General features: G+C 58.2%; 2 protein-coding genes across 2 annotated transcripts in view; one reads left to right on the plus strand and one right to left on the minus strand.

Annotated features, from left to right (window-relative positions):
- Positions 1–23,218, minus strand: part of Dna2 (DNA replication helicase/nuclease 2) — a 26,327-nt gene extending 3,109 nt beyond the window's left edge. Inside the window, exons 1-16 of the mRNA XM_037221122.1 lie at positions 23,198–23,218; positions 22,699–22,773; positions 21,833–21,909; positions 13,777–13,947; positions 9,523–9,760; positions 7,837–8,031; positions 7,654–7,803; positions 6,952–7,082; positions 6,341–6,547; positions 5,277–5,654; positions 4,472–4,630; positions 3,381–3,532; positions 2,842–2,954; positions 2,043–2,174; positions 1,572–1,661; positions 457–747 (exon numbers count right to left, since the gene is read on the minus strand). Coding sequence (XP_037077017.1) covers positions 457–747; positions 1,572–1,661; positions 2,043–2,174; positions 2,842–2,954; positions 3,381–3,532; positions 4,472–4,630; positions 5,277–5,654; positions 6,341–6,547; positions 6,952–7,082; positions 7,654–7,803; positions 7,837–8,031; positions 9,523–9,760; positions 13,777–13,947; positions 21,833–21,909; positions 22,699–22,773; positions 23,198–23,218 — 2,580 coding nt within the window. The remainder of the gene's footprint in view (positions 1–456; positions 748–1,571; positions 1,662–2,042; positions 2,175–2,841; positions 2,955–3,380; positions 3,533–4,471; positions 4,631–5,276; positions 5,655–6,340; positions 6,548–6,951; positions 7,083–7,653; positions 7,804–7,836; positions 8,032–9,522; positions 9,761–13,776; positions 13,948–21,832; positions 21,910–22,698; positions 22,774–23,197) is intronic.
- A 519-nt stretch (positions 23,219–23,737) lies between these two features.
- LOC119098197 (tektin-3-like) lies at positions 23,738–24,790 on the plus strand (the record flags this gene model as incomplete). Its single annotated transcript, XM_037221123.1, has 1 exon — positions 23,738–24,790. A coding segment is annotated over one exon (1,053 nt), but the record flags the coding sequence as incomplete, so codon positions are not given.
- Positions 24,791–25,114: the final 324 nt, after the last annotated feature.

A 25,114-nucleotide genomic window follows, 5' to 3' on the forward strand; every position in this document is an offset into this window, starting at 1 on the left:
GCCCTTAGGCATCAACGATGGGATAATTGTGAAGATTTTTATGCAGCCATGCAAAATCACGGCCACAAACATTGCACAATGGAACTGAAAAGGCCACGGTCCACAAACCGACAGACATGATGATGTCAAGGGATTTTATGGGCGCATCGACTACTGCGGCCATCTCGTTCTCCAATCCGCTACTCCGCGAGGGTCATACCGCTAAACGGGCGAGTTTATGGCATGCAGACCGGTGTTGCTAAAAAAAACTCCAGCAATTGATGAGTTTTCATTTCATGACGTTTTCTGATTAATGACTTCAGTGTCCTGGGGCCATGGAATAATTTCTGCCTTTCGGCAGACAGCTGTCCACAGGGGACCACGGCATGACCAACAGCCAGCGTTTCGCCGATGGGTGAACTGCGGCCAGGTTCACGTTTTGCACGCTAGATAACAGCAAAAACGACTCTACCTCACCTTCCGCCCAACAGGCGGCAGCGTCGCCTCTTCTATATGCTTCGCGCCGCACGTCAGGCGACCCTCGTACGTGAGATGGTTGGCAACGGCCATAAGGGTGCTGTTCATGCGGTACTGCACGGAGAGCTCGACCGTGTTGCCGGGAGCGGCGAGCCGGGAGAAGAGCGACTCGTCCATGCCGCGGCGACGCGCCTCGGCGCTCTGGATGACGGGCGGCAGCTGGCGCGGGTCGCCGACCAGCACGAACCGGCCGGCCAGCAGCAGCGGCCCCAGCGCCGCCGGCTGCACGATCTGGGGACAGTTGGCTGGCCGTCGCACCTCCGCAGCAGCGCGCCGTCACGTGGGGCCAGCCGGCTGGCTTCGCGGGGCGGCGGGAGTCGAGGGACGGCGTTGCAGTAGCGGCCAGAGGCCAGAGAGGTCGAGAGGTCCAGACGTGACCGGCAGGAGTAAGCAGTCCTTTGTCAGCCGCAAGACTCAGAGGAGCTGTGCGCCGATAAAACACAGCAGACGCCACCTAATGCATGCCCTGCATTGCCACTTTGTATCTCAATACAAACGATAATGCAACATCACGAAACTGACCCAATGACTGCATGCAACAACAACCGAGACTAAGCTAAGTGACGGCTCCTCGACTGGACAAACAGATCCCACCGTTCGCGACACCCATCTTGGCAAGCCACTAAGTCATAAACACAACCCATGCCCATAAGCCCTGCTGAAAGTCGCAATGACAGACTTCATATGGTCATTAAAACCACACGACATACCACTGTAACGCAAAGCCTTGCTGCACGTCACAGCATTGCAAAGCCATGAAAACGACACAGCACATCTCCGTAACGTTGAGCTCCACTGCAAGCTGCAGCATCGCCGTCAGAATTCGTAACCATGAAAATGACCCGAAAATCATGCACCGTTGCACCCGGTTTTTCACCCGTTTTGCCGTGTCAATCTACCATTTCAAAACCGCCCCACGTACTTGACCGAGTTTGGACGACGGCTACGACACATAATGGGCCATGCTGATGGATGGGGGGGGGGGGGGCAAGGGACAAGAAGACACCACCGGCCTCACTGGGCGTGCCCGGAACAGGACATGTCTGCCGCCGTACCTGGGAGGCCTCGTCAATGATGCAGATGTCGAACTTCCTCCGCTGGAAGATGGGGTGGTTGATGCCCAGACACGTGGTCGCCACCACCGGCTGGGGAAGGCACGGCCTAAGGTCACATCAGCGGCCGACGAAATGAACGACCAGTGCTATTCGAGGTGGATAGAAGGGTCTGGTGTCTATCACGGGCACAACAGCGTAAAGCATTGCCAGGACTGAGTTGCCGCACTTATGAATTTGCGGAACGAATTCATGGTCTTATCCCTGCACTGACAAGTGATACAAGAGACTTCAGCTTCCTCGGAAAAGGCGAGAAAGCAGTCTATTTCCGGCGAAATCCTCTCTCAGAGAATGGACGAAGGGTTTACCCTGGCAACAGCTGGAAGCCTAACAAAGCTGTCTGAGTGGTCTGCGGGAACACACCTCGGGGCCCGATCCGAGAGGTCCGAGGGGCGGCGCCCCCACAGCACTGACCCGCGCCTCGTAGAACTCGGCCAGCTGCTCAGGCGTGGTCAGACGGTCGGTGAGGCGCTCGCTGCAGAAGGCCTGCAGGTCACTATGCACCCGGCTGGCCCGACCCAGCCGCACGAAGTCCGTGAACGTCTCCTGAAACAGCCACACCGCGCTGCCGTGATCAAGACCTCGAGCTGTTTGGCGTGATTGCTGAACGACTAACGGCCTCGCTCGTGCCTGTTCTTCCCGCCAGTCAATGATAAGTCTCCTTATCTCAAAGCCTCTGTCTGTCAGCATATTATCCATTCACGTCCACCGACACCCACTCAACTGAACAGCACTTACGCGAACGACCAGCACCAGGGACTCTTGCAAGTTGACACTCATGCATGCCACGTGCATGCTGAACATCATTCTAAGCTGTTTTTTGTTGTCCCTAGCTGGACACGACGGGAACGTGCAGAAGCACTGACTACCCATACTGGGTAATGATGTCCTGCTGAGACGACGGTAGATATCTAAGCGTTCATCGCGGCAGATGCACGCCAGGGACGAAAAAAAAACACCGCACTGGATGAGAATCTCCGGTCGCACTCTGATCACATACAGACATCGAGAGGGGCAAACAAGGGCAAACTGCGACGAGAAGCACCTCCAGGCGTGGATGTACCGTGAATGGGATCGTCTGGAAAACCGATCGACGTCTACAACGCTAAACCGGGAAGGTTTCGCAGTCGTCCGTCCTACGCTGCGCCACCAGAACGAGCGGCGTCACAGCGGGGCGCCGGCCACGGCGCGGGACGGCGCGCCCCGGCCGTACCTTGAGTTTGAGCAGGACAGTGTCGACGGCCGAGTGGGTGTAGCTGGCCAGCAGCACCGAGCGGCCCATGGTGACCAGCAGGCGCACCAGCGCCACGATCGTCGACGTCTTCCCTGGTGGCGGCCGGCGCGGACGCCGTGAGGGTCGCGCGCACGACAGCGCACGGGCGAGGGAGGGATGGGGGGGGGGGGGGGGGGCAGCGTAGCCGGGAGAGCCGAGACTGTCACACGGCTCTTGTGTGGCAGTCTACTACACGGCCGCTCACATGGCTACGACATACGAAAGCAAGGACAAGGGACGCCAGACTGTGACAGTACGGGTATGATTAGCCTCCAAAATGTCGATTTTGGTAAGATCAGCATAGCCCGCGAATGACAAAACGGAGCATGTGTAACGTCACCACCTTCATACAGACAACCCGTAACTAATTTTCGAGGCACTTGCGCCACCTACAAAGCAGACGGCCTTCAATCAAAAGCGACACCCAAACGCGAAGGCATCGGTGCGCCAGTGTGCTGGCCAGCTCCAGCCGGGCTCACCGGTGCCGGGCATGCCGCGGATCAGCAGGTAGTCCTCGGCCATCATGACGCGCAGCAGGGCGCGCTGCTGCAGCTTGTTCAGCGGCCGCAGGATGGCGCGGCACTTGGTGATCACCACTCGGCCCAGGCCCGGCAGGAACGCCGGCGGCAACCTGCCGGCACGCGCGGCCACAGCCGGGGGTGGCGCGGCGTTCGGTGATCGCCGCAGGCCAGCGCAGAGCGCAGTGATGATGGGCAGAGTCCTCCAGCGAGAGGCATTAGACAGTGGGACCAACAGTAAGCAACTGCATCTCTGTGCACATGACTAATCTCATGATTAGAGCCTATCTGTGTCTACGAAATCAGGGACATCATGCATTCTCAGTCCCTGCCAGACAATCACGTCCCGACAGGTTCGTTTCGCTGTCCCTGCCGATATGCCTTAAAAACGGGACCCGTTGTTAACGTCCAGTTGTGCACACAGCCGCGACCTTGGCCCAGTCTGCTCGATCCTCACGTCACGCCAATCACCGATCAGAAGACTTGTCGGTGTGGTGATGACGTCACTGAGCGCGATACCGCACGTCTGGATCACCGGGCTGCGCCGAGATCAGCACGGATGATAAGGTTACGTGACTGTCGATGTCAGGGGCAGAAAGACATCCCATTCACCCTTTGTCTATACACTTTCGTTATGCCTTCTCGCTCATCTATGAAACTGGAAAGCAGATGGCGCCAACTTGGTCTTTAACGCATGTGAAATTGGTGTTCCACTAGGTCTGCTTAAGTGGTAGCTTTGTACTAAATACAGCAACTCAAAACTATCACGATTCTGATAAGCACATTGATATGCAATACAGTACAGCCTAAGCCCCAAGAGGTCAGCACATACGCTCAAATCAACCCCCAGGATCACATGGCTGAGGAGGCGCCCAGGGTCACATAGATGAGGTGCCCAGCGTCGCGTGGCTGGAGAGGCGCCCAGCGTCACATGGCTGAGGAGGCGCCCAGCGTCACATGGCTGGGGAGGCGCCCAGCATCACACAGCTGAGGCGCCCAGGGTCACACCGCTGAGGAGGCGCCCAGCGTCACGTGGCTGAGGAGACACGCACCGGTCGATCAGCAGCTCTCGGACGCGCCGGCTGCGCTCCGTCTGCTCCAGCAAGCGCGCGAGGCTGCTCAGGTAAGCCCCCATACTGGTGTCCTGCTGGTACTCGCACTTGTCCACGTGGTACAGCTTGTGCACCGCCTCCGCGTGCGAGGTCAGGTCACTGTCAGGAGCACGCCACTGGGGTCAGGCAAGGTCAGGTCGGGCGGGTCGCTCCACTGCGCCGACGGTCAACAGCCCGTGTCCAACGGCATGTCTGCTTCCTCGGAGGGAGTGTTTAAGACCCAGCGGTGCCCTAGGTAGGAACTTCCGTTCACGACTCTGTCGAAAGCAAGCGCATCAGACCAGAAACGAAGAGTACTATGAACGCATTTGTTGTCGTTGTAGGGAGGGGAGGGGGCGGAGGGAGCAGTGTCGCATGCCTGCATCTGAATGACCATTCCAAGAAATGCTTAACTTTCCTGCTTATGTTTTGTCAAATAAAACACCACGGGCAGAGAACCCACTGGAAGACTAGCCATAACAGAAGCCCGTCCCCATTCATTCCGTAACTAACCAGGAATCTGTCTGCCACCTCACCGGTCCCCTGAGCCCCGCCCCGGCTCACAGGTCCCCTCCGCCCCGCCCCGGCTCATCGGTCCACTCACCCCTACCCCGGCTCATCGGTCCACTCAACCCCGCCACGGCTTACCGGTCCCGCCCCGCCCCGCCCCGCCCCGGCTCAGCGGCTCCTTCCGCCCCGCCCCGGCTCACCGGTCCCCTCCGCCCCGCCCCGCCTCATCGGTCCACTCCGCCCCGCCCCGGCTCACCGGTCCAGCAGCACGCACACCTGGCTATCGGCCAGCTCGACCAGCGTGCCCATGACCAGCGCCAGCTCCTGGTCCGTGCCCAGCAGCACCAGATCGCCAGCGGCCAGCTGACCGGCGGCGGCCGCGGCCGGCCGCGTCAACCAGTGGCGCCAGCCGGCCGGGCCGCGCTCGGCGCGCAGCAGGCGGCAGCCGGCCAGCGCCAGGCCGCGCGCCTGCCGCTCGGCCGCCGGCTGGCACCACAGCCGGCTCATGGCGGCGCGGCCGGCGCCCGCCGCCGCCTCCAGCCGCAGCAGCAGGCTCCACTGCAGGAAGTAGGCCAGGTGCGCGACGCTCAGGTGCGCGCCGGCCCCCGGCACCGCGTGCGGTCTGTCGCCGGGCCTGGCGGGAGGGCAGCGCCGCTGTCAGACGCGGTGGGGACGGAGGGCGCTCAGGTGCGCGCCGACCTCCGGCACCGCGTGCGGTCCGTCACCGGGCCTGGCGAGAGGGCGGCGCCGCTGTCAGACGCGGTGGGGACGGAGGGCGCCCAGAGCGGTGTGCAATGGTCACGGGCAATGCAAACGAATAGACGTCAGCCACCATCGCCTACCTGGGATCACACAGCTCTTTCTGATACGGGTAACGGTTTCATGGAGCACGGCGATACTGTAAGTCAAACGGTCAGCGTGGACTGAGAAAGCTGGCAAACGTGCATCGGTGTTCTGGCAAGCCACCTAGCGACAAATCCACGCGGCATTCACAAACGAGCCAAATATCTATTCTAATGATACCCAGTAATGCTACACTTCACGAAGTTGAACCACTCAACACACACACACGTCCGCAACGAAGGAATCGCAAACAGCTGCTGCCGATGACGAAGACTGGTGAGCAATGACGTCACGACCTCGGGGGCGATTTAGTCATCTGTCAGCAAACAGCTGTGTGCGGCTCTTTTGCCCGCGCAGACGGAAGGGCGTCATCGCCATACCTTTTCCACGCCACCCTCCCCTAACCCAGCCCGTGACGGTCAGGGCCGCGCAGCACATGTGAACGCTGCCGATGCCGCCCGAGGCCGACGGCCTGACCTCTGATAGGCGGAGCACGTGAGCAGGTGCGGGCACCGCTGGCAGGCGCGTTCGTTGGCGATGACGGGCGGCAGCCGGGGCAGCTCCAGCTGGCCGTCGGCGTCGCAGGCTGGCGCGCGGCTCAGGTGGTGCACCATCTCGTTCCGTAGTTGCAACAGGTCCCGCTGCTGGTGCTGCCCGGCCGGCACCTCCCGCATGGCACCCGTCCTGGACGGCAGCGCAGGGCAGGGCAGGTCAAGTCATGCCCCGCTGCTGGTGCAGTGCGACTGGCATCTCGCTCATACACCGGTCTACACTCGTCCTGCCCACACGTGCGCGAATGCAGTTTAGCGCAATCCCACCTCAAAGGCATTCACCACACCTCTCATAAAAAACGAAAGAGAAACCACGGAAGGTTCTCGTGGCTCGACACCAAATATTGATATCTACAGCCCGATATTGTTTTGCCAAAACCATCGAACAGAAGAAAGAAAGCCGCGCAGGCCTTACTCTGAACGCCATGACGCAAATGGCTTACTGCGATACCCATAAGCGACAACAGTCACAGTCGAAGTCGCAGCATTAACAACTGTGCCAAGCCCTCGACTCGCCGCTCCAGTGCCGCCCCTCACCTCAGGTAAAGGAGCAGGCCGGAGCCGGGGTCGGCACGCCGCTCTGACGTCATCATGGCATAAAGGGTGACCTGACCCTGGTGCTCGGCTGAGAAGGACGGCCGTCCCGTCTTCAGCTCCAACGGTAGTACCTGCTCAGCACGCGCCACGGACGGCCGGGTCACAGGGCTGTGACGCGAGGCTGTAACTGGGCCGTGACAGGGCAGGGCAGGGCAGGGCAGGGCAGGGCAGGGCAGGGCAGGGCAGGACAGAATAGAGCACGGTAGGGCAAGAGAGGGCAGGACATGACAGGACAAGGCAGGGCAGGCGTCATCGTGTTATCGTCTGCAACATCGCCTTTCCTGTCCCCTATCCTTCGTTTTCCGTCGCAGGCCGTGCATCCCTTGCCCCTATCTGACCAGTCCTCTATAATGCCCAGACCTCCGTCTCGGACTGCCCCTTGTCCTGTCCTCTGCTTTCAGTCTCCCCTGCCCCCCGTCCCTTGCGTCCTGTTCCCTCACATCCCGTGTCCTGCCGTAGCATACGTGCTGCCACAGCCAGATTCAGTAGAACAGCTCTCTGTTGTACCAGGTCTAGCTCGTCCAGGTCTGCACTGCCGTCCTGCCGCCTGTCCCACGTGATTGGCACAGTCCCTCCTCTGCCCCGTATCCCGCTCAAGGACACCCCGATTCCGGCATGGGTTGGTGACCACCGCCGTCTCACCTGGGAGGCACGCTTCCTGCATTTGACCTCGACCGTTAGATCAATCTTCCCCTTGATGCCGAGCCTCGGCGACCAATAGTTCTCCTCGATGTCCCTCAGCGCCGTCACCGCGCCATCCCAGCTCTCGTGGTTCGCCGCCGGACCGCCAGAGCCCGCCGCCGTCCGCGGCGTGGGCGGCGCCACCTCCGCGTCGCGGCCCCACTCCACGTAGCGGCGCACCCAGTCCAGGATCGGCGCCACGAACTGGCGCGCCTCGTCGGCGAGCTCGGCCGCCGACAGGCCGCCGCCGTAGGCCGCGCCCACCACGGACGCCTGCCGCAGTAGGTCATCCGCCGCTGTGCTGATGGCACGCGCCGTGCGCAGGCGGCGCCGCATCACCTGGAGCGTCAGGCGGGGTCGCCCGGTCACCCACGGCCGCGGCGGCAGGCGCCTCATTAGGCCGACGGGTGACGCGCAGGAGACACGCTAACGGACGATGTCGGCTCCGGATGGGTGGCGCCGGCCGCTCCCAAGACAGCCCGTTTGATCAATAGCCGAGACGCCAGGATCGGGGTCGATGGGCAGAAGCGGCACGGCCGTGTCGCGGAACACACGAGGACGAGCCCTGTCTCCCTGGCTTCGGTCGCTCATCGGGAAACGCTAGACGAGTGTCACAGCTTAACAACGGTATCCTACGCCACCTTTATTAGTCCGCACCTGTTCGTGACAAATGTGTAAGCACCCACAGCTGAGGTGCAGATCCACAGCACAGGATCATTTCTAGGGTCTTCCTAGGCTCGCTGTCAGTCATTACGACAAAAACCGAGTGGCAATCATTTCAGTAATAGCGCGGTCACGGTCGACTGGAACAGGCAAGCTCCGATTTGTTCTATACAGCTTAAGGCTGTCATGTGCTTGCATGATGAATGCACGCTCCAAATGACTCGAAGTCCCCACCTCACCATTACGGAATCAGCCGTAGGCCGTATTCATTGTATTCGATGAACGCACGCTCCAAATGACTCGAAGTCCCCACCTCACCATTACGGAATCAGCCGTAGGCCGTATTCATTGTATTCGATGAACGCACGCTCCAAATGACTCGAAGTCCCCACCTCACCATTACGGAATCAGCCGTAGGCCGTATTCATTGGATTCAACTTTCGAATCCCAAGATAGCTCACTATCACTCAAGCCGTCTCATTTCCCTCTTCCGGTCTAAATACTAATTTCGCCCAGGCCGTGAAATGGAGCATGCCAGTTAACAGGCACACGAGGCAACAAGGGACGGGCATGGTGAGCTGGCCGCGTGTGCGTGGCAGCAGCCACTCGCGTCTCCCCTCCCCGGCTCGGCAGTGGCCCGCGCCAGAGCCAGCGGACGCGCCGTCAGCCCACACGCCACGTCAATCATTCATCCCCGCGGTGGGGGCCCCACTTCACTATCCGGGGAGGTCAATGAACACCGACTCCCCCCGGAACAGCTACCAAGCCCCAGTTTTGTTTGACAGTTTGTGAATCTAAATCCTCCAACAGCGAGCGCACCTTGTCCTCCAGCAACACTGGCTGGTCAACGGGTGGAAAACGCTGGGAAAACTTGGGGTCGTGACGATGTCGGAATGAGCATCTCTCAGCCGGGAAATGTTGCAAAAACGTTGCAAACTTGCGTGAAATCATGCAACTTTAACAAAGATTGACATGGTCCCTTCCATACCAGATTGCATGCTCACCCATCGATGGACTTACATCCTAGAACACCTGTTGTGCGAGGTTGTAACCAACTTTGTTCATGTCATGAACCCCCATACATAGCACGCCCACCCCTACAACAGTTCCTGGAACCAATCCCAGAGCGACAGCGGAACCTGACGGACCGCTGCAGATGGTGCCCACCTCCTGGAACAGCTGGTGCACCAGCGTGCCGACCAGCATGGCCTTGTTGCCCGGCTCCAGGCCGCGGAACAGCTCACTGAGCACAGCCTTGCGCGCGCAGAAGCAGGCCGCCACGACCGACGTGCCCGAGATCAGGCGGTCTGGGTTCACCACCAGCTGGCCCGACAGGTTGTCGATGACGTCATGCGGCGCGTGCAGCACGTGCACGACGTCGCCGCTCTGGACCTGCGTGTCCGCCCTGGGGACAGCCGGCGGGATCGAGGGCTAGCTGGGGTTGCAGTGTCGGTGCTGTGGGAGGGGACGCCACACAGCACGCGGACGGAGATACTTTACGGGCGTGTGGATGCGAGATATGGGGATGATACATCAGATGCGTGCAGAATGATCAAATTGCAGGCCAACCCGTGCCAATATGTTGTCTCGCGAGGTGATCGAACCACAACACCCAATGTTACATTAAGTATTTGCAACAGTAACCAGAACATAATGGGCGGGTGAAAGTTTTGACTTCACCATGAGCCCGTGCCGCTCCTATGACTTCGCGTCATTTGTGTCTGAAAATAAAAGACAGCCATCCCTTTTCTGATCGCTTCTGTCATCCATACGCATCAATACAATAAAACGATGCGGGCAAAATGCAAGTCCCAATAAACAGCTTGTCCAGCACCCAACATTCATTTCCCATTTCACTTCGACGAAATAGCACTTTACACAGTGTTACAATGACGCATGCTAACTGCATATCAATGGCACCTAAAAAGCGATATTATCTATGGGAATTGACGTAAAGAGTATTTCAATACAGCACTGGACGATCAAACAAAGCACATATGAAATGGCTTCATGGCACTTAATGTTGCTCGTGGCAGCCACGTGAGTGGTGGCAAGGCAAGGATGACATGCAATACATAGCACAACACGCGTCGGCTAATCGTTTGACATATTCACGTAGAAAGGTAGAGGACAACGGCTATATGATAACGCTATTATGGCAACAGAAACAATCAAAAGAAAATACAAACAAGCCACATCCCACGACAGGCACGCCAGCAGCCGCCACCCTCCACGGATTTGATGTGCGACAAAACTGCCTTTTCCAGAGCGCAGCACCGGCACACACACACTCTCTCTCCCCCCCCCCCCCCCCACCCCACCCACCCCCGCGAGCGGAACGAGGCGGGCTCCAGTCTCATCGCGAAAGCTGCCGGCCATACCGGTTGTCCACACACGTGGGGTGACGTCACACGCCGTCCCTCACACGCGGGGCGACGTCACACGCCGTCATCCACACGCGGGATGACGTCACACGCCGTCTCCCACGCGTATACACACCACGCGCCGGGAGCAGGAGCATGACGCGCTCGCCCAAAGCACAGCGTTAATCACAGCAGCAAAACACCACAAGCCAACTATAAATCTACGGCAAAGCCCGCACTAATCAAGGTCCAGCAAACATTCGTCGCTTTTACATGGCGCAACTGGCACGATATCGACTCACATTAGCCAAAACAGTGAGCTCGAGGCTTTACAGACACCGCGAGCAAACACGAACACAAATGTCGCACGGTGCCGTGGCACGTCCTCGTGGAAATGTTCAAGCAGCACTGCGACAGAGCCACGCGTTGGAAACTATCAAGACTGACACTATCCCGTTGCGCCAGAGCTCAGCTGCTAATCAACCCAGCCGCCATTGCGTGTCTGCTAGTCTCGTAGATCGCAATGCATCAAGACCAGTGGCTCTAATAAAGTTCGTTAGAAAAGCCGCTGGCCGAAGCCACTGGTTAAAGGTCATTTGCAATTTAAATTATAAATGGTCTTTCCAACGCAAATGCTTAGGTTCAGGAGTTCTCTGCTAACACGTTACTCCGAACCAGGCCCATTAATACTAGCAAGCACGTGGTTTCGTAATTGCGTACTTTTCATTATTGGGTGTTTTTAGTAATTTTGTGACTGTGATAACGATTTTCACGCATTTTTTGTTTCGTGGCATTATCTACACGCGATGAAGGGCCTGGAATAAAACGTCATGCTAATAGAAATTTAATATATCCTCCGCCTAATATTTGCAAGGCGGCCATATGCAATGTTGCGAGGGGATGCTTGCCACCGTAACAACATCTACACACGATGAACATTACACTCGGCTATACTACATAATGCCCGGAACAATGATCGTACCATTTCTCGACCCACGCGGTGGAGGCCGAGGGGCCAAAAGCACTACCCCAGCCACAAGAAGTCGGCAATATCCCGCGCCGCGGGAAAAACAGGAGCTAGCTCACGAACACTCGTCTGTGCATTGGAAAAAAAAACAATAAAAAACGACAATGAACCTCTGCTAGCTCCTCATTATCGAGAGAATCTCCAGGCACACATGCGTACATGCACGTGTGCGTGCGTCGTGTGTGTCCGGAGATTCTCTACGTTCACTCCCACGCACACACGCACTTATGCACACACGCACCAACATTATAATGTGCGCCTGTCTCTTCACCACGACGCGCACGCCCCTCAGCAGCGCGTGCACACAGTAGTCGTTCCGCCACACTCGCGCTCGGGAGCGCTTCCGCTTCCGGGATGGGGGCGAGGCCACTGCACCATCCAGTCCCGCCACCGTCCAATCGGCACCATCCAGTCTCGCCACCGTCCAATCGATACCATCCAGTCTCGCCACCGTCCAATCGACGCCATCCTGCAGCCGCAGCGCCCGCATCAGGTCTGTCTGCGCCGCCGCTGCCGCCGGTCCGGAGCGGCGCCTCACGCCTCCACCCTCTCAACCTCCCTGCCGGCGCTGGCGTCCATCGCCTGCTGCAGCAGGCGGCGGTGGTAGAAGATGGCGGCCAGCACGCCGCCGTCCGCGTCGCCGCCGCTCGCCGGGTAGCTGACCTCGCCGCCGGCCAGGTCGGTGACCCGGCCGCCGTACAGCCGGAGCAGGGCGTGGCCGGCGCAGAGAGCGCGCCGCGGCACGGCGTCCGTCCACAAGCCGACGTCCGCGTTGCCAGCCAACACGGCCATCAGGTGGTGGCTGACACCGCCGCGCTCGTACACGTCCGCGTCGCTGAAGAAGGCTGCGCGCGCCAGCGTGCGCGACTCGTTGCCCGGCCGCCGGTCGACGGCCACGCCGAAACGGTCCGGGAACGAGCGCATCGGGTCGGCCACGCGCAGCTCGAGGTCGTTGCCGCGCGCGTACAGGCCCCAGGAGAGCGTGCGCCGGAAGGGGAACGCCACCACGCCCAGGTGCGGGCGGCCCCGGTAGCTGACGCACACGGACATGGCGGACATCTTGAGCCGGTAGTTGAGCACGTCGTCGGCGGCGTCGCCGAGCGGCGACACCCACACGACCAGCTCGTCGGCCGGCAGCCACTGGTCGAACAGCACGATCTTGTGCACGTCGGCGCGGTAGCGTGCGGGCAGCGGCAGGGCGGCTGCGGCGGCGCGCTCCGACGGCGCCACCGCAGGGTCGCTCAGCACCGGCATCTCGGGCGCCACGGCGGCCAGCGTTCGGCGCACCGCCCAGTACTGGTCGTCCGAGAGCCGCTTCAGCGCGTCGGCGCCGGCCTGCGTCTGCAGGACGTCGGCGGCCGCCAGCGCCGACAGCTCGCGCTCGGCGCCGGCAGCCAGCGCCAGCGCCACCTCCACCAGCAGCGTCGCCAGCGCCTTGGTGTTGACCAGCGAGCCGTTGCGCCAGCGCACAGTGTCGTCCAGGTCGAGCTGCACCAGGCGGCGCGTGGGCTGCGCAAACGGAGCGCGCACCAGCACCAGCGCGCCTTGCGCCAGCATCACCATCACGCAGACGCGCAGTGCGCTGGCCAGCGCCGAGCGGGAGTGCAGCAGCTCGCGCAGCGTCTGCCGGCCCAGCGGTGCCCCCATGGCTTCTGGTGGGCGGGCGGCGGAGGCCGCCGCTCTCTCGCACGCCCCGACGTCCGCTCCGAATGCTGCACAACGGTCCCGTCGGCCCCCAGAACAGCCGCGACCGAGGCGGAGCGTGTCGCGCGGCCGCCAAACCCCCGGTTACTGTCGGGCCCGGCCGGCCGGGATGCTGGCAGGTTCCTCTCGAAGCCGGCGGCTAGGTTGGCCGGGGTCATTCACCTGGCCCGCCGCCCCGGACCATCGGCTGGCATGGTTTCGATAGCGATCGGCGGGCCCAGGAATGCACGGCAAAGCAAAACAGCAGGCGGCAGATCACATCCGTCATTACCATTCAGCTACGGTGGCACGGACAAAAAGATACGCTCGCGAACGCGAGATGTTTACCATGAGCCGCGCAGGGTTATCGTCCTGTCCAGTTGGCTCGGCTCCGTCGCCTGCAGCGTCAGAATGGTGCTGCCATCTATGCGCCGCTCGACAAAACTCACGGTGTAGCGGTCGAACCGCTGCCACTTGGGAACGCTAGGATCAGCTGATCGCAACAGCGGAGGTGCGGCCCTGAAAACAACGGCGATGGACGCCGCACGTCAGGAGAGCGCATCCCAGCGCGCTGTTGTTACCTGTTCTATGAAAAGCGACTGAAAGCTTTAATTGGAAATGCAGGAGTGTAGTCGTCTTACAGACTACTTAGTTGTTCAATGTGACCTGAAAACTGCTTCAAACAGAGCGCGACACACATCACAACGCTCCTTTCGTGGAGGTCCAGAGACTGCACTGGCCGTATTAGCATTCAAGGGCACGACACAACCGGGATTAGAACCCACGCTCCGGGCGTGGTAGTCCCAGGCGCCAACCGCTCGGCCCTTACACCCCTTTGAGCTAAAACGAAGACTTGTGGGAAAATGCTTACAAAATTAAGCATGCTCGTGCAAGATGACGTTTCTCAGGCTCGTGTTTCGATAATCTTTTAAACACGATAGAGAATAGCTTGTCATATTACTCAAAGCACACTTTTTGGCGGACCTTGGTACGCAACTCGTGTTATTCCTGCTATCATGGGCATGGGCTCCGCCAAAGGGCAGCGGGCGCCAGAGTGCAAGCCCACCCAACTTTTGCGGGACTTAACGTGACGCCTGTGCCCTATTCCCATGTCTTATGCGTTACATGAAACATACTGTCCTTGACTTCTGACCCGTACACTTATAGTTGCGATGAAATTATTATTCCAGAAACAGTGCTTGACAGAGCCCACGATGGAGTGTTCATTGTCACATAATTTAACACATTGCCTTATGCGACACACTTGGCGCTTGATTTCAATATTCGGACCGCCACTCTTTAACACATGCGGAATCTGGACCGCGGTTGGCAATGGCAAACTTTTGTAAGCAAAGACTAATGTCAACAGAGTTTCGCGATAAAGTTTGGTAGTGGACAAGGTTCCCGTTCGAAAGATCCTATGGAGAACGATCGTAACCAAAAACATTCATATCTGAAAGATCTCAACCTTTTGGGGCAAAACTATGGTCAAGTACATGGTTCTGAAGGCAAACATTTGCAAAAAAACGCTCGTGGGCACCGGGTCAGGCGCAAAGATTCGCATCGACAAATGGTCGTGGCGGGACGGTCGTAAGAGAGAACGAGTTCGAAACTGTTAAGATTCGCACGGTGGAGGATTCTTGCCGCGCTAAGGTTCACGTGCAAAATTGTCGCAAACAAAGACATCGTAGCATTACAACCTGGCATCAGGTGCGCACGAGGAAACACTTGCTCTCTCAAGCTGTGTCGGTCTCGCTACCTTCCGCAGTCTCGGGGTCAGTCCTCACCGCCCCACACACAACGTGCCGTACTGTGTCGGTCTCGCTACCTTCCGCAGTCTCAGGGTCAGTCCTCGCCGCTCCACACACCACGTGCCATGTTGTGTCGATCTCGCTACTTTTCGCAGTGTCAGGGTCAATCCTCACCACCCCCCCCCCCCATACCCAACGTACCGCACAATAAATAAAAATGAACGATAGCCCCGTAAGTGATCAATAGCTTGTTCTCAGGCCATTTGCCGTACCTTTTACCATAAACATTTCCAACCGGTGCTAATGAGGCCGAACTAGGCTTATGCCGCATGCACGTAGTTTTACATAGGGGCCGTTCAAAAATTATGTTAAGCATTTTGTGCCCCTTGCAGCCCTTTTTCCTCTCCTGGTCATGCACTGGTTGCGCCGACGCACCCCTCACCCTGGTTACACCGTGTTAAGCGCAACGTCCGAGAAAGTAACGGTTGCTTGACCCCAAATGAGTTAGAGATGCAAAAGAAAGAATTGGTGAGGTCCTTGCCATGGGGGAAAGCCAACGACATCCGGTTTGTGGGTTTTCGGTTCTATCCAAAGATTTTAGCGTGATCTGCAGCCACAGTTGAGCAAAACGTCACGCTGTTCAAACCCCTCCCCCCTCCCTTCTCTGCTACGCTTCCGTTTCGTTCCACTCCGCCGCCCCTCCCCCCGTCACCCCCTCATGGGTGACGTAAATTACGGACGGCCTCAAATGTCCGCACAATACAGCTGTCGCCACTAAAAACGTACACCGCTTGCTTCCAACAGGTGATCTTAGGTTACCTGAGACTCTCTCAGAAACAGCCATGGTGCTGAACCGCGATGACCTTGTACACACAATTTGCATACATTACAGACGGTGTTAACGCTAGGGAGGATTTACTAGCACTACATTGGGAGCTCCTGGAGACCAGACATGGCGCGACTTCGACTTTAAATAAATCTGTATATCTAGCAGAGTCCTCGGTCACTGGTTGGTGCTAAATCGAATGTGAAGGCAACTTTGGCATAACTTTCAAGATTTGACTTGATGTGGCCTTACGTAGCCTACCAATATTTTAGACGCAATGATGATGCCAGAGACACATTTCCACGCATTCAAACTCATCAGTCAAGAAAACCTGGTGCGTATAGAGCTAAGAATGCGTCGCACATCACCGACTTTTCACATTCTTACGGAGCTTCAAGAACGAGGTCATAGGTCAGCGACCTGATGTATTGGGGTTTAGAACTTATCTGTCGGATGCACATGAATTCAGCTCAGTGCCAAAAGTTGCATCGCAACGCGTTCACCAGCCCGGGACATACTTCCGACGGAGCCGCAACAACATCCGTCCTAGCGAGAAGCACTTGAGTTCAACATGATTCGCTACATTCTTCCCCTCTACAGTGGCAAGTGACTGCATAAAGAGCTGAGGACTGCACCGCAACCCATAGCGCACCCAGCACACAATCTTGGAGTGGATCAAGTTTCGAATGCCACGGCACTTCCTAAAAAAGCATGCTAACGAGGCGAAACCTTTGCCTTTTTAAGGGGGAGCGATATCCACGTTGGTGAACCTGAATGTCTCCTGGGCATCAAGGCACTTAATTACGGTACGCAACAAGCTCGCAGCTGAAACGTTCACATGCAACTGATCAATGCCCAAAAGTTCGCCGTGGCAGAGGCGATGTATCGTGTTTCAGACTACGCCGATATCGAGGCAATTCTACGCCCACTCTGGAGCGAGACACCACGTCTGTGACCGATTAATTGCGTGTTCGTCAGGTCTCAACAAACAATGCCATCAGTGCACCTACACTGCAGTTCGGGTACACCCAATGGTAAAGTCAATGTGTGCTAAAAAGGCGAGGACGATTGTACTTCAAAAGACCGTCCTTGACCTAACCACTGACGATGGGGCGCTGGTGAAAAGCATGGGAGTGGTTGAAAAACATGGTTTGCGCGGCAGGGTCGGCAAAAGGCCAGGGCATGCTGGACAGACGGCCGTTCCCAAAATATGTCATAATGCGGCATGTCCTGGACCATCAAGTAAAACGAGCGCGTTACGTCAGCATGCCCTCCATGCAATCTATAAATTAGCTATTGCAGAGAGAGGACTCCCAGTCGCCAATCTGCGGCTTGGTCACCCTGAAGGAATGAAGTTGTTGGAGAAGTGCTGTCTACCATGCTTCACAGACGTCGCTGAAGATAACCGATACAAAATCTCGAGCAGGTCCATGAACAGACCTCAGCCTTTTTTTCACATGCGGCGGCCTTCGCTGCAATATCTGCTTGTTCATTTCCCACCACCAAACGTGGCTGGGGATCCACACAGAGGTGATCCAAATGTCTACAACGCGCAACCGCGCCAGTTCCCTCCAGACCGATCGCGTCAGGAAGAGGTACCGCGCCACGGAAGCTGGGTCCGATCATAAAAGTGCACTTAGTGAGAAGGTCAACACAAGTACGTCCCCATCGGAGCGACAGACAATATACTGAAGGGCTGCAACAATGGCGCAAAGCTCTGAAGGGCACACAAACATGTGACGTTTGTGTTCCTGGACCACGGAACCTGAAGGAAACACAAGCTGGTGAGGGAGGCGAGGACGTATGGTGCGATCGTCGCAAACAAGTGCGTAGCTAGCCCCTGCCGTGCCCCTTGGGCCCATCAGCAGAAACTTGTAACGAGTTCTTGCATGCGAGATCGGTCCCATCACATGACTGAAGAACTCTTACGTGATGGTGCCACCCTTATGGTGCTGGCAAAGCTGCAAATCCCAGTCGCCGAGAGGCTGGAGTCAAGTCAGGAGTCATGCGTCGCCAAGGGGCTGGAGTCAAGTCAGGAGTCACGCGTCGCCAATGGGATGGATTCTGACGAGTGTTCGGAGCAATATCATCGAGTTTAATGTGTGCCTCACCGAGCCAATCACGGGCACGCAGGCAGCCGTGCCAACGTTCACCGCCCGCTGAATGGGGAGCCGTTCAGTGATGGCGAGAAAATGAACTCAAAAGGTGGGCTGATGTGGGAGTTGCGATTACTGTGTGACATAGCACAAGGCAAGTAGTCTCCGCCAAAGAAAGAGGTGGTCCATTCGCCCCCACCGGCAAGTTTGTCGTGCGGCTCGCAAGCGAATCGCTGTGGCTATTCGAACACATGCATAGTAGATCGTGTCTCAAACCTGGTTGGATGACGTAGAAAGACTATCGTAGACAGGGTCCACAATTATCATACATGGACTATCGCCGAGCGGATCAAGACGCTATATGACCTCAGCATAATGCACTAATCGGCTCCAAGGTGCATCGGCCAGCACCCGCAAAATATTGGGCGCTCGATCTTGTGATTGCAAATTCGCGGTTTGATACACATTTTGCTCGAGACACTTTCACATGCGAACATTACTAATGACTTGTAGATCGTTCCATCTCTAAAGCTTTATTTTCCAGAAATGTGGGCAAAAATACATTACCGACCTCTGCAATCGCAATCCAAAATGTTACATAACCTGCATTACGAACCGTTTCCAATACGAGTCTGCTGACGTGAATAATCAAATAACAACCATCGTCCATCAATTATACAGCTTTCCCATGACGTTTGCATCTTTCGCTCAACAAAGCTTTAGTTCACTAAACTTTTACCTACCAAGTGTTCCAAAATGTCAATTTGATCGCACTGAGCACAACAAGGTACATTTGTATTGAAAAGCGCACTATCTTGACATAAACATCGAAACATCTCACATGTTGGTGTTATGCCACCAGCATATATCTTGATCACGGGTTTCGATGCTGGAATTCCAGTAAAACGCCGTAGCTTCAAAGCGTAGTGTGGCCAGCCGGCAACCACTCTTGAATAACGGCTTTACACAAGTATCACGGCGTCGTTATTGGGGCTTTACAACGCGCTCAGCTGCGAAGTCTTTATCGGCGCCCTAAAAAGGTATCACCTTGACATGTTCATCCGCCAATTAAAGCCCAGCAGCAATAGTATCAGGAATATCGTCAGGACAGTCTCCTCCACCTCTGTACTTTCATCCTTAGATTGATTCACCTTTACTTACTTTGAACACCGGTCACTGCCTTATTTACTCAAGAGGTAAGATGTTTGGATCACTGGGATATGCACGATGAAACGATTCCACACTTACTACACAGCAAGAGGCTGGGATCATTCAGACGTCTTAGGTAGTCCAGAGCTGCCTTTCGTGAAAAGACTGTTTTAAGACGAAATTTAGCTTTGATCTTGTCACCGGCGACCCGCCTAAAACGTTTGACAGCGATGAAAATAATCGTTTTCGGGAGAAGCTGGGGTGGTGTGGCATTGATGGCACGTGGTTTGGTGCGTGGCTCCAGTGTAGCACACAGTCATTACATGGCGTAACCAGCATTCATGATGTGACACATGGGATGGTCCAGGGTTCCATACTGGGCGGCCCAGCCCTCTTCCCCTGTTCACCAGCGAACGGACACGGCGTATGCCGTACGGAAAGGTCATCACGTACCCTGGTGACGCCCAATTTTTACACTGACTCTGCCTTGAACATTCTTGAACCCAAAAGACGTGCGGCAAAAAGTTTGGCGGTGGCAAGTGACTGGTTTACTCAAGACATTCAGTCGGAATATTGATCTTCTCAAGAAAAACGGCCGGCATCACATCCCGCCGGCTAAAAACCGATCGGTGGTTATTCATCACATCTTGGCTGCGTCACATCACGGCTGCGAACAGCGCCATCTTTGGGGCTATATTGACATCACATTTGTCACGATAAACAATGTCTGTGTAGTCTGACACCTTTAGCTGCGTTGCTTGTTTTATCTTCGTTGATTATTGCATGCACATTAACGTGGAAGCTCGAAAATCCACCAGGTGGCAGCTGCTAAATACATATATTTCTATCCAATCCTGTTCGAGAAGGGCGCCACTGGGCACCAGTGCAATCCACGGCCAATTCCCGCGCCCATGTTGACCCCACACACATTCTTAACCTAGAAATATCTGACCATTCACCAAACTGAACTCAGGTGTCAGGAACATTACACCAATGTTCAGGAGCGGTTGGCTCACAAACAATAGATATATAAACTGGACCAAAATTGGAGCATATTCCTAGGGCGTGGAACGAAGCCAGGCTTTTGGCTTCAAACCCAAATTCCAAGCCACGAACACGCCATCAAAGCGACGCCAAATTTAACGGACGTCGTTCCACGGGACCAGGACCATTCGCGCGTCTCTTAGTGAGTGTGTGGGTGCATTGTGTAAGTGTAAGTGCATTGGTGCATGGGAGAATAAAATATCATCAGTGTTTCGCGGAGACTGAAACAATGTGGAAGATTTATTCGGATTGAGCATTTTCCGGACAAGCAGCCTCGTCTTCTGTATCAGTATGCACATGCATAAAGCTTCGGACAGTTCTCCATCCATGGTAAGGTGGTTATTAGTCCTGGTAACGACCGGCTACTTTTTGACTTTCAGCCATGTGTACGTAGGAGCCTCGAACACTTATCTATTAAGGTGACTAGACCGACAAGATTTTGCTGACTTGAGTTGCAAGTGCAGTAACAACATCACCACACTAAAGCCGAAGTCAGCCTTTCAGCATGGCATGAGGGCGACGCCGGAGGCATAATTCCAAAATGTTTGCAATCAAGCCGAAGCCAGCTGTTGAAAATCACAAGCCGAAGCTGACACCGGGAGAAACCGTTGAAAATGACCCCGGACCAAAGCCGAATTTAGTTCCCAATAAAACTGCTGAGGCCGAAGCCGGACCTCGAGCCATTGGAGGAAAACTGCAGCCTGGCAAAGCCGAAGCCGGCATCACCTTTTTATAGGGAACGTGACGCACGTCGTCACGCCCCTATTATGGAGCGCCAGCGGCCGCATTGGTCATACTCGCTCCCAGAGGCCACAGCGCCACCGGGATTCGAATCCGGCCCCCCCCCCCTCCCCCCCCCCTACCCGTGGAGTCCGATCCTCTAACCATTTGCCATTACACTCACGGACAGGCTAATCTGATTGGTCTGATAACAAGTCGTGTTGTCCAGCCTGCACTGGTTGCAACAGCTTGTCCAAAGGCCTCGATGCCTTGAAAAGATAGCATTTTTGTCGTTGGTAAGCAATAAATGATGCGGCGTGAATGCGTCTCCACGCTCGAGAATCATCTAGCTTTAGGGACGAAGACGCACGGAGGCGCAGAGCGGAAGAATCAGTGCATTTGTTGAGGCGCACTGTGCTTGTGCGCAAATCTGCATGCATTTGCGAATTTACAAATACACAGCTCATCCACAAATAAATCAAGGGAGCAATCAACTAATTCAAGCCGACCCCACTCAGTCCTGAAAGCGTTAAATTCGTACAAGGGATGCTTTTTTCGCTTAAATAGTGTTCTGGTGCTAAAATATCTGCATTAAACTTCCACCTCTCCATGTCATTTTGACTGGGATACTGCAGCAGCAGTTTATCCACTCATTATGATTGCGCCGGCGGGACCTAAAACTAAGCCCATTTTAAGTTACACTCGACCGCTCAAACAAATAAAGACACCCAGCAACTTACTTTCTTCCCGGGGTCATCGATCCTGACAGCGCAAGCCACAGACGCAGGCAGACAGACGGAGAGGCTTTTTTGACTGACCTGGCGGCGACCTCCTCTTTGAACGGCGACGAGAAGTCCAGGTCCTCCGAGTCGAACAGCAGCGCCGAGTCATCCCTCTCCGGCGTGCGGTGCCTCTCAGGCGGCGCGGCCACGGCGGCGGCGGCAGCGTCCGCCGCCGGGCGCCACGTGGCCTCGGGCGCGGTGGCGCGCTCCTCGCGCTCCGGCCCGCACCCGGCGCCCACGGACGGCGCGCGGCCGCGGCACGCGGGGCCGGCGGCGACAGCGCGCGCCGGGCGCTCCCCCAGCGCCGCGTCGTCAGCGGCGAGCGCACGCCGTTCAGCAGCGGCGGGCGCTGTCGGCCCCGACCCCAGACCGGCCCCACTGGCAGAGTCTGGGTCGGCCGCCGCCACCGCACCGCCCTCCTCTGCCTTCAGCGTTGTCAGCTGTCGCGTCGGCGCTGGGGCACCGCCGGCGGCCGAGCGCCAGTTCACAGGCGTGGCGTCACAGCGCGAGTCGTTCAGCGTTTGGTCGGGGCCACCGGCGGCCGTGCACGGCTCGGCGCGGCCCGACCCGACAACCCGCAGCTCAGCACGCACCGCGCCCGGCACCGGCACCGGCGTCGCGTCCGCGAGCACGCCGCCGGCCGCCCGCCGCTTGCTGTCCGGGGAGCTGCCCGCGCCGCCGGGCGGGACTGGCCTCTTCTTCAGACGCCCCACCAGCCGTGTGCCGTCCTCGAAGCCCTGCCAGCCGGCGTCGGCGTCGGCGTCGGCGTCGGCGTCGGCGTCGGCGCCGGCGGCGGCGGCAGGCTGGGCCGCTATGCCTGTCAGACGGTTCTCCTTCAGCGCCGGCCTCGCGGCGCCGCCGACCGAGGCGACCTCGGCGGCGGCGCCGAGCCCCGGCCGCACCGGCGGCTGCTCCGCCACGGCCGAGTTCGGCGACAGCTTCTCGTCGGTGATGTCGACGAGGATGGCCGTACCGTCCTGGCGTGGGCACAGGTTCGGAGCGCGAGCGCCGGTGCCGGCGGCCGACGCGAGTGGCGAGGTCCGGGTGGCCTCAGACCCCACCGGCCCGGCAGGCCGACCGGGCACCAGCGTCTTGGTGAAGAAGGATGATATGCGTTTCTGGGACTTCGAAGGTACATGCTTCTGGGACCTGGACAGCTGAAATAGAAATACCCGTGACTTTTGTGATCACTACTTTGAGGACCACAAAGCCGCAAATTGCAAGCATGTGCGTTAAACATAAAGCTGCACAAATGCGGACGGATTTGTGATGTGCAGTTAAACGTCTCACCTATCGCTCGGAAACATACTCCCACTATCACTCGGAAACATGTCTACTGCTGGAAGAAACCATTTGTTATGCATTGAAATGCGACCTCGTTCCACGCATTTCAGAACAAACATTCCCAGGGGCGCACGCCATAGACCGCGTCGCCACGTCCTCACGCCATCTAGACGGTCGAAATAAGCAAGCTGTCATGCCAAGCGTCCGTCCTAAACTATTAGAGGGCGTCCCACCTATTTCGAGTCCGTTCCACCACAATTCCGTGACCCGCCCCAGCGTGCCGGCACAGGAAGCCGTTTGGTCGATGCGGTGTCCCAGTTCGGCTGGTCGGCCGGCGCCCCGGCCTGCCAGTCGAGCTCGACCCGTCCGGACGCGATGAGCGGGGCCCTCTTCCACTCGGTGGGGCTGGCGTCGGGTGGCTGCCAGTGCTGCCCCGGCGCCAGGGCGGCCAGCGGCCAGGCACGCAGCCACGAGCTGGCGGGAGCGTGGGACGCGGGCGCGGCGCCACTCAGCCGGTACACGCTCTCCGACTGGCAGCAGACCAACCAGGACAATCTGCGCCAGTCGGACGGGCGCCGCGCGGCCGGCCAGCAGGCGCGCAGCGCCGCCCAGCGCGCCATCCGCGACGCCGACCGACTGGCGACGCAGGCGCAGCGCGAGAGCACGCAGCGGCTGGCCGAGCGCGTCGGCGACGTCGGCCGCTGGCGGCACGAGGTGCTGCACGAGCTGGAGCAGAACGCAGCCGAGACGGAGCGGCTGGAGGAGGCGCGCCGCCGAGCTGAGTGCCTACACGGCGAGCTGCAGGCGCCGCTGCGCCTGGTGCAGGAGAACCGACGCGCGCGCCAACTGCGCACCGGCGCCGACCTTGTGCACGACCCCGTGGAGGTGGGCCTGGAACGCGAGGCGGGCGTGGTGGCCGGCGTGCGCGAACGACTCTGCCGCACGCTCGACCACGTCAACAGCACGCTACACGAGCTGCGCGACGCGCGCCAGCGGCTCGAGCGCGACGCGCTGGACAAGCACGCCGCTCTCAGCATCGACCGGCACGCCCACGGACTAAGCAACTCGTCGCCGGGCATTGCGCTGTACCCAGGCGTGGAGCGCTGGGACCGCACGCAGAGCACGCCCGACTCCTGGGCCGATAGCACGCTGCGGCTGGTGCAGCGGTCGCAGAGCGCGCGCGCCGCCAGCGCCAGTCTGCGCGCCGAGGTTGAAGCCGGCAACCACGCGGCCGTCAGCGAGCACTGGCAGGCGTGGAGCGGCACGAACCAGGCGCTGGCGGCGCGCAGCCAGCAGACGCAGGAGGCGCGCAACCGCATCCAGCAGGAGCTGACACGCCTGGTGCACGAGATCGCCGAGCAGGAGCGGCATCGGTTGGCGCTGCGACGCGCGCTGGACGCGCAGCTGCCGCCGCTCAAGGTGGCGCACACGCGGCTGGAGCGGCGCACGCACCGGCCCGGCCTGGAGCTGTGCCGCGACGGCGCCATGCTGCGTCTGCAGAGCGAAGTACATGAGATCGGCGGCAGCGTACAGCAGCTGCAGCGCCAGCTGGACGAGGTGGAGCGCGCGCTGGCCGAGCTGCTTCAGCAGAAGGCCAAGATGGAGGAGGAGCTGCGCGTCAAGGCCAACTCGCTGCTTATCGACCGTGACCAGGTGTTAGGCTCGAGACGCGCCTTTCCGGTCACCTCGCTCGTGACCAAGTGTCTGTGAGACGGCTCCGCCAGACCGGCCGAGCGTCTGCACCACCGGCAGGGAGCTGTCCAGATCGGCCGAGCGTCCGTACCACCGGTAGGGAGTTGATCTGCCCGCGGAGCTTTCCGACATCGGCTGAGTGACCTCGGCTGCAGGAAGAGGACCGGAAAGCCGAGAGCTGCGTCTCGCACCAGCCGCGCGTCGCGATCCGAAGGAGAATCACTCAGGCAGTGACGTGCTTCTGGGGACCCATCATAAGTTCATGAGACCGGTTCATTAAAACACATCTTAGGCTGCAACAGTGCAAACGCCTTGCTAGCCGCCGACAGGCGCAATCGCCGA

This window comes from Pollicipes pollicipes, unplaced genomic scaffold (genome assembly GCF_011947565.3).
Source record: "Pollicipes pollicipes isolate AB1234 unplaced genomic scaffold, Ppol_2.1 Scaffold_4740;HRSCAF=5597_pilon_pilon_pilon, whole genome shotgun sequence".
In the NCBI taxonomy this organism is placed as follows: domain Eukaryota; kingdom Metazoa; phylum Arthropoda; class Thecostraca; order Pollicipedomorpha; family Pollicipedidae; genus Pollicipes; species Pollicipes pollicipes.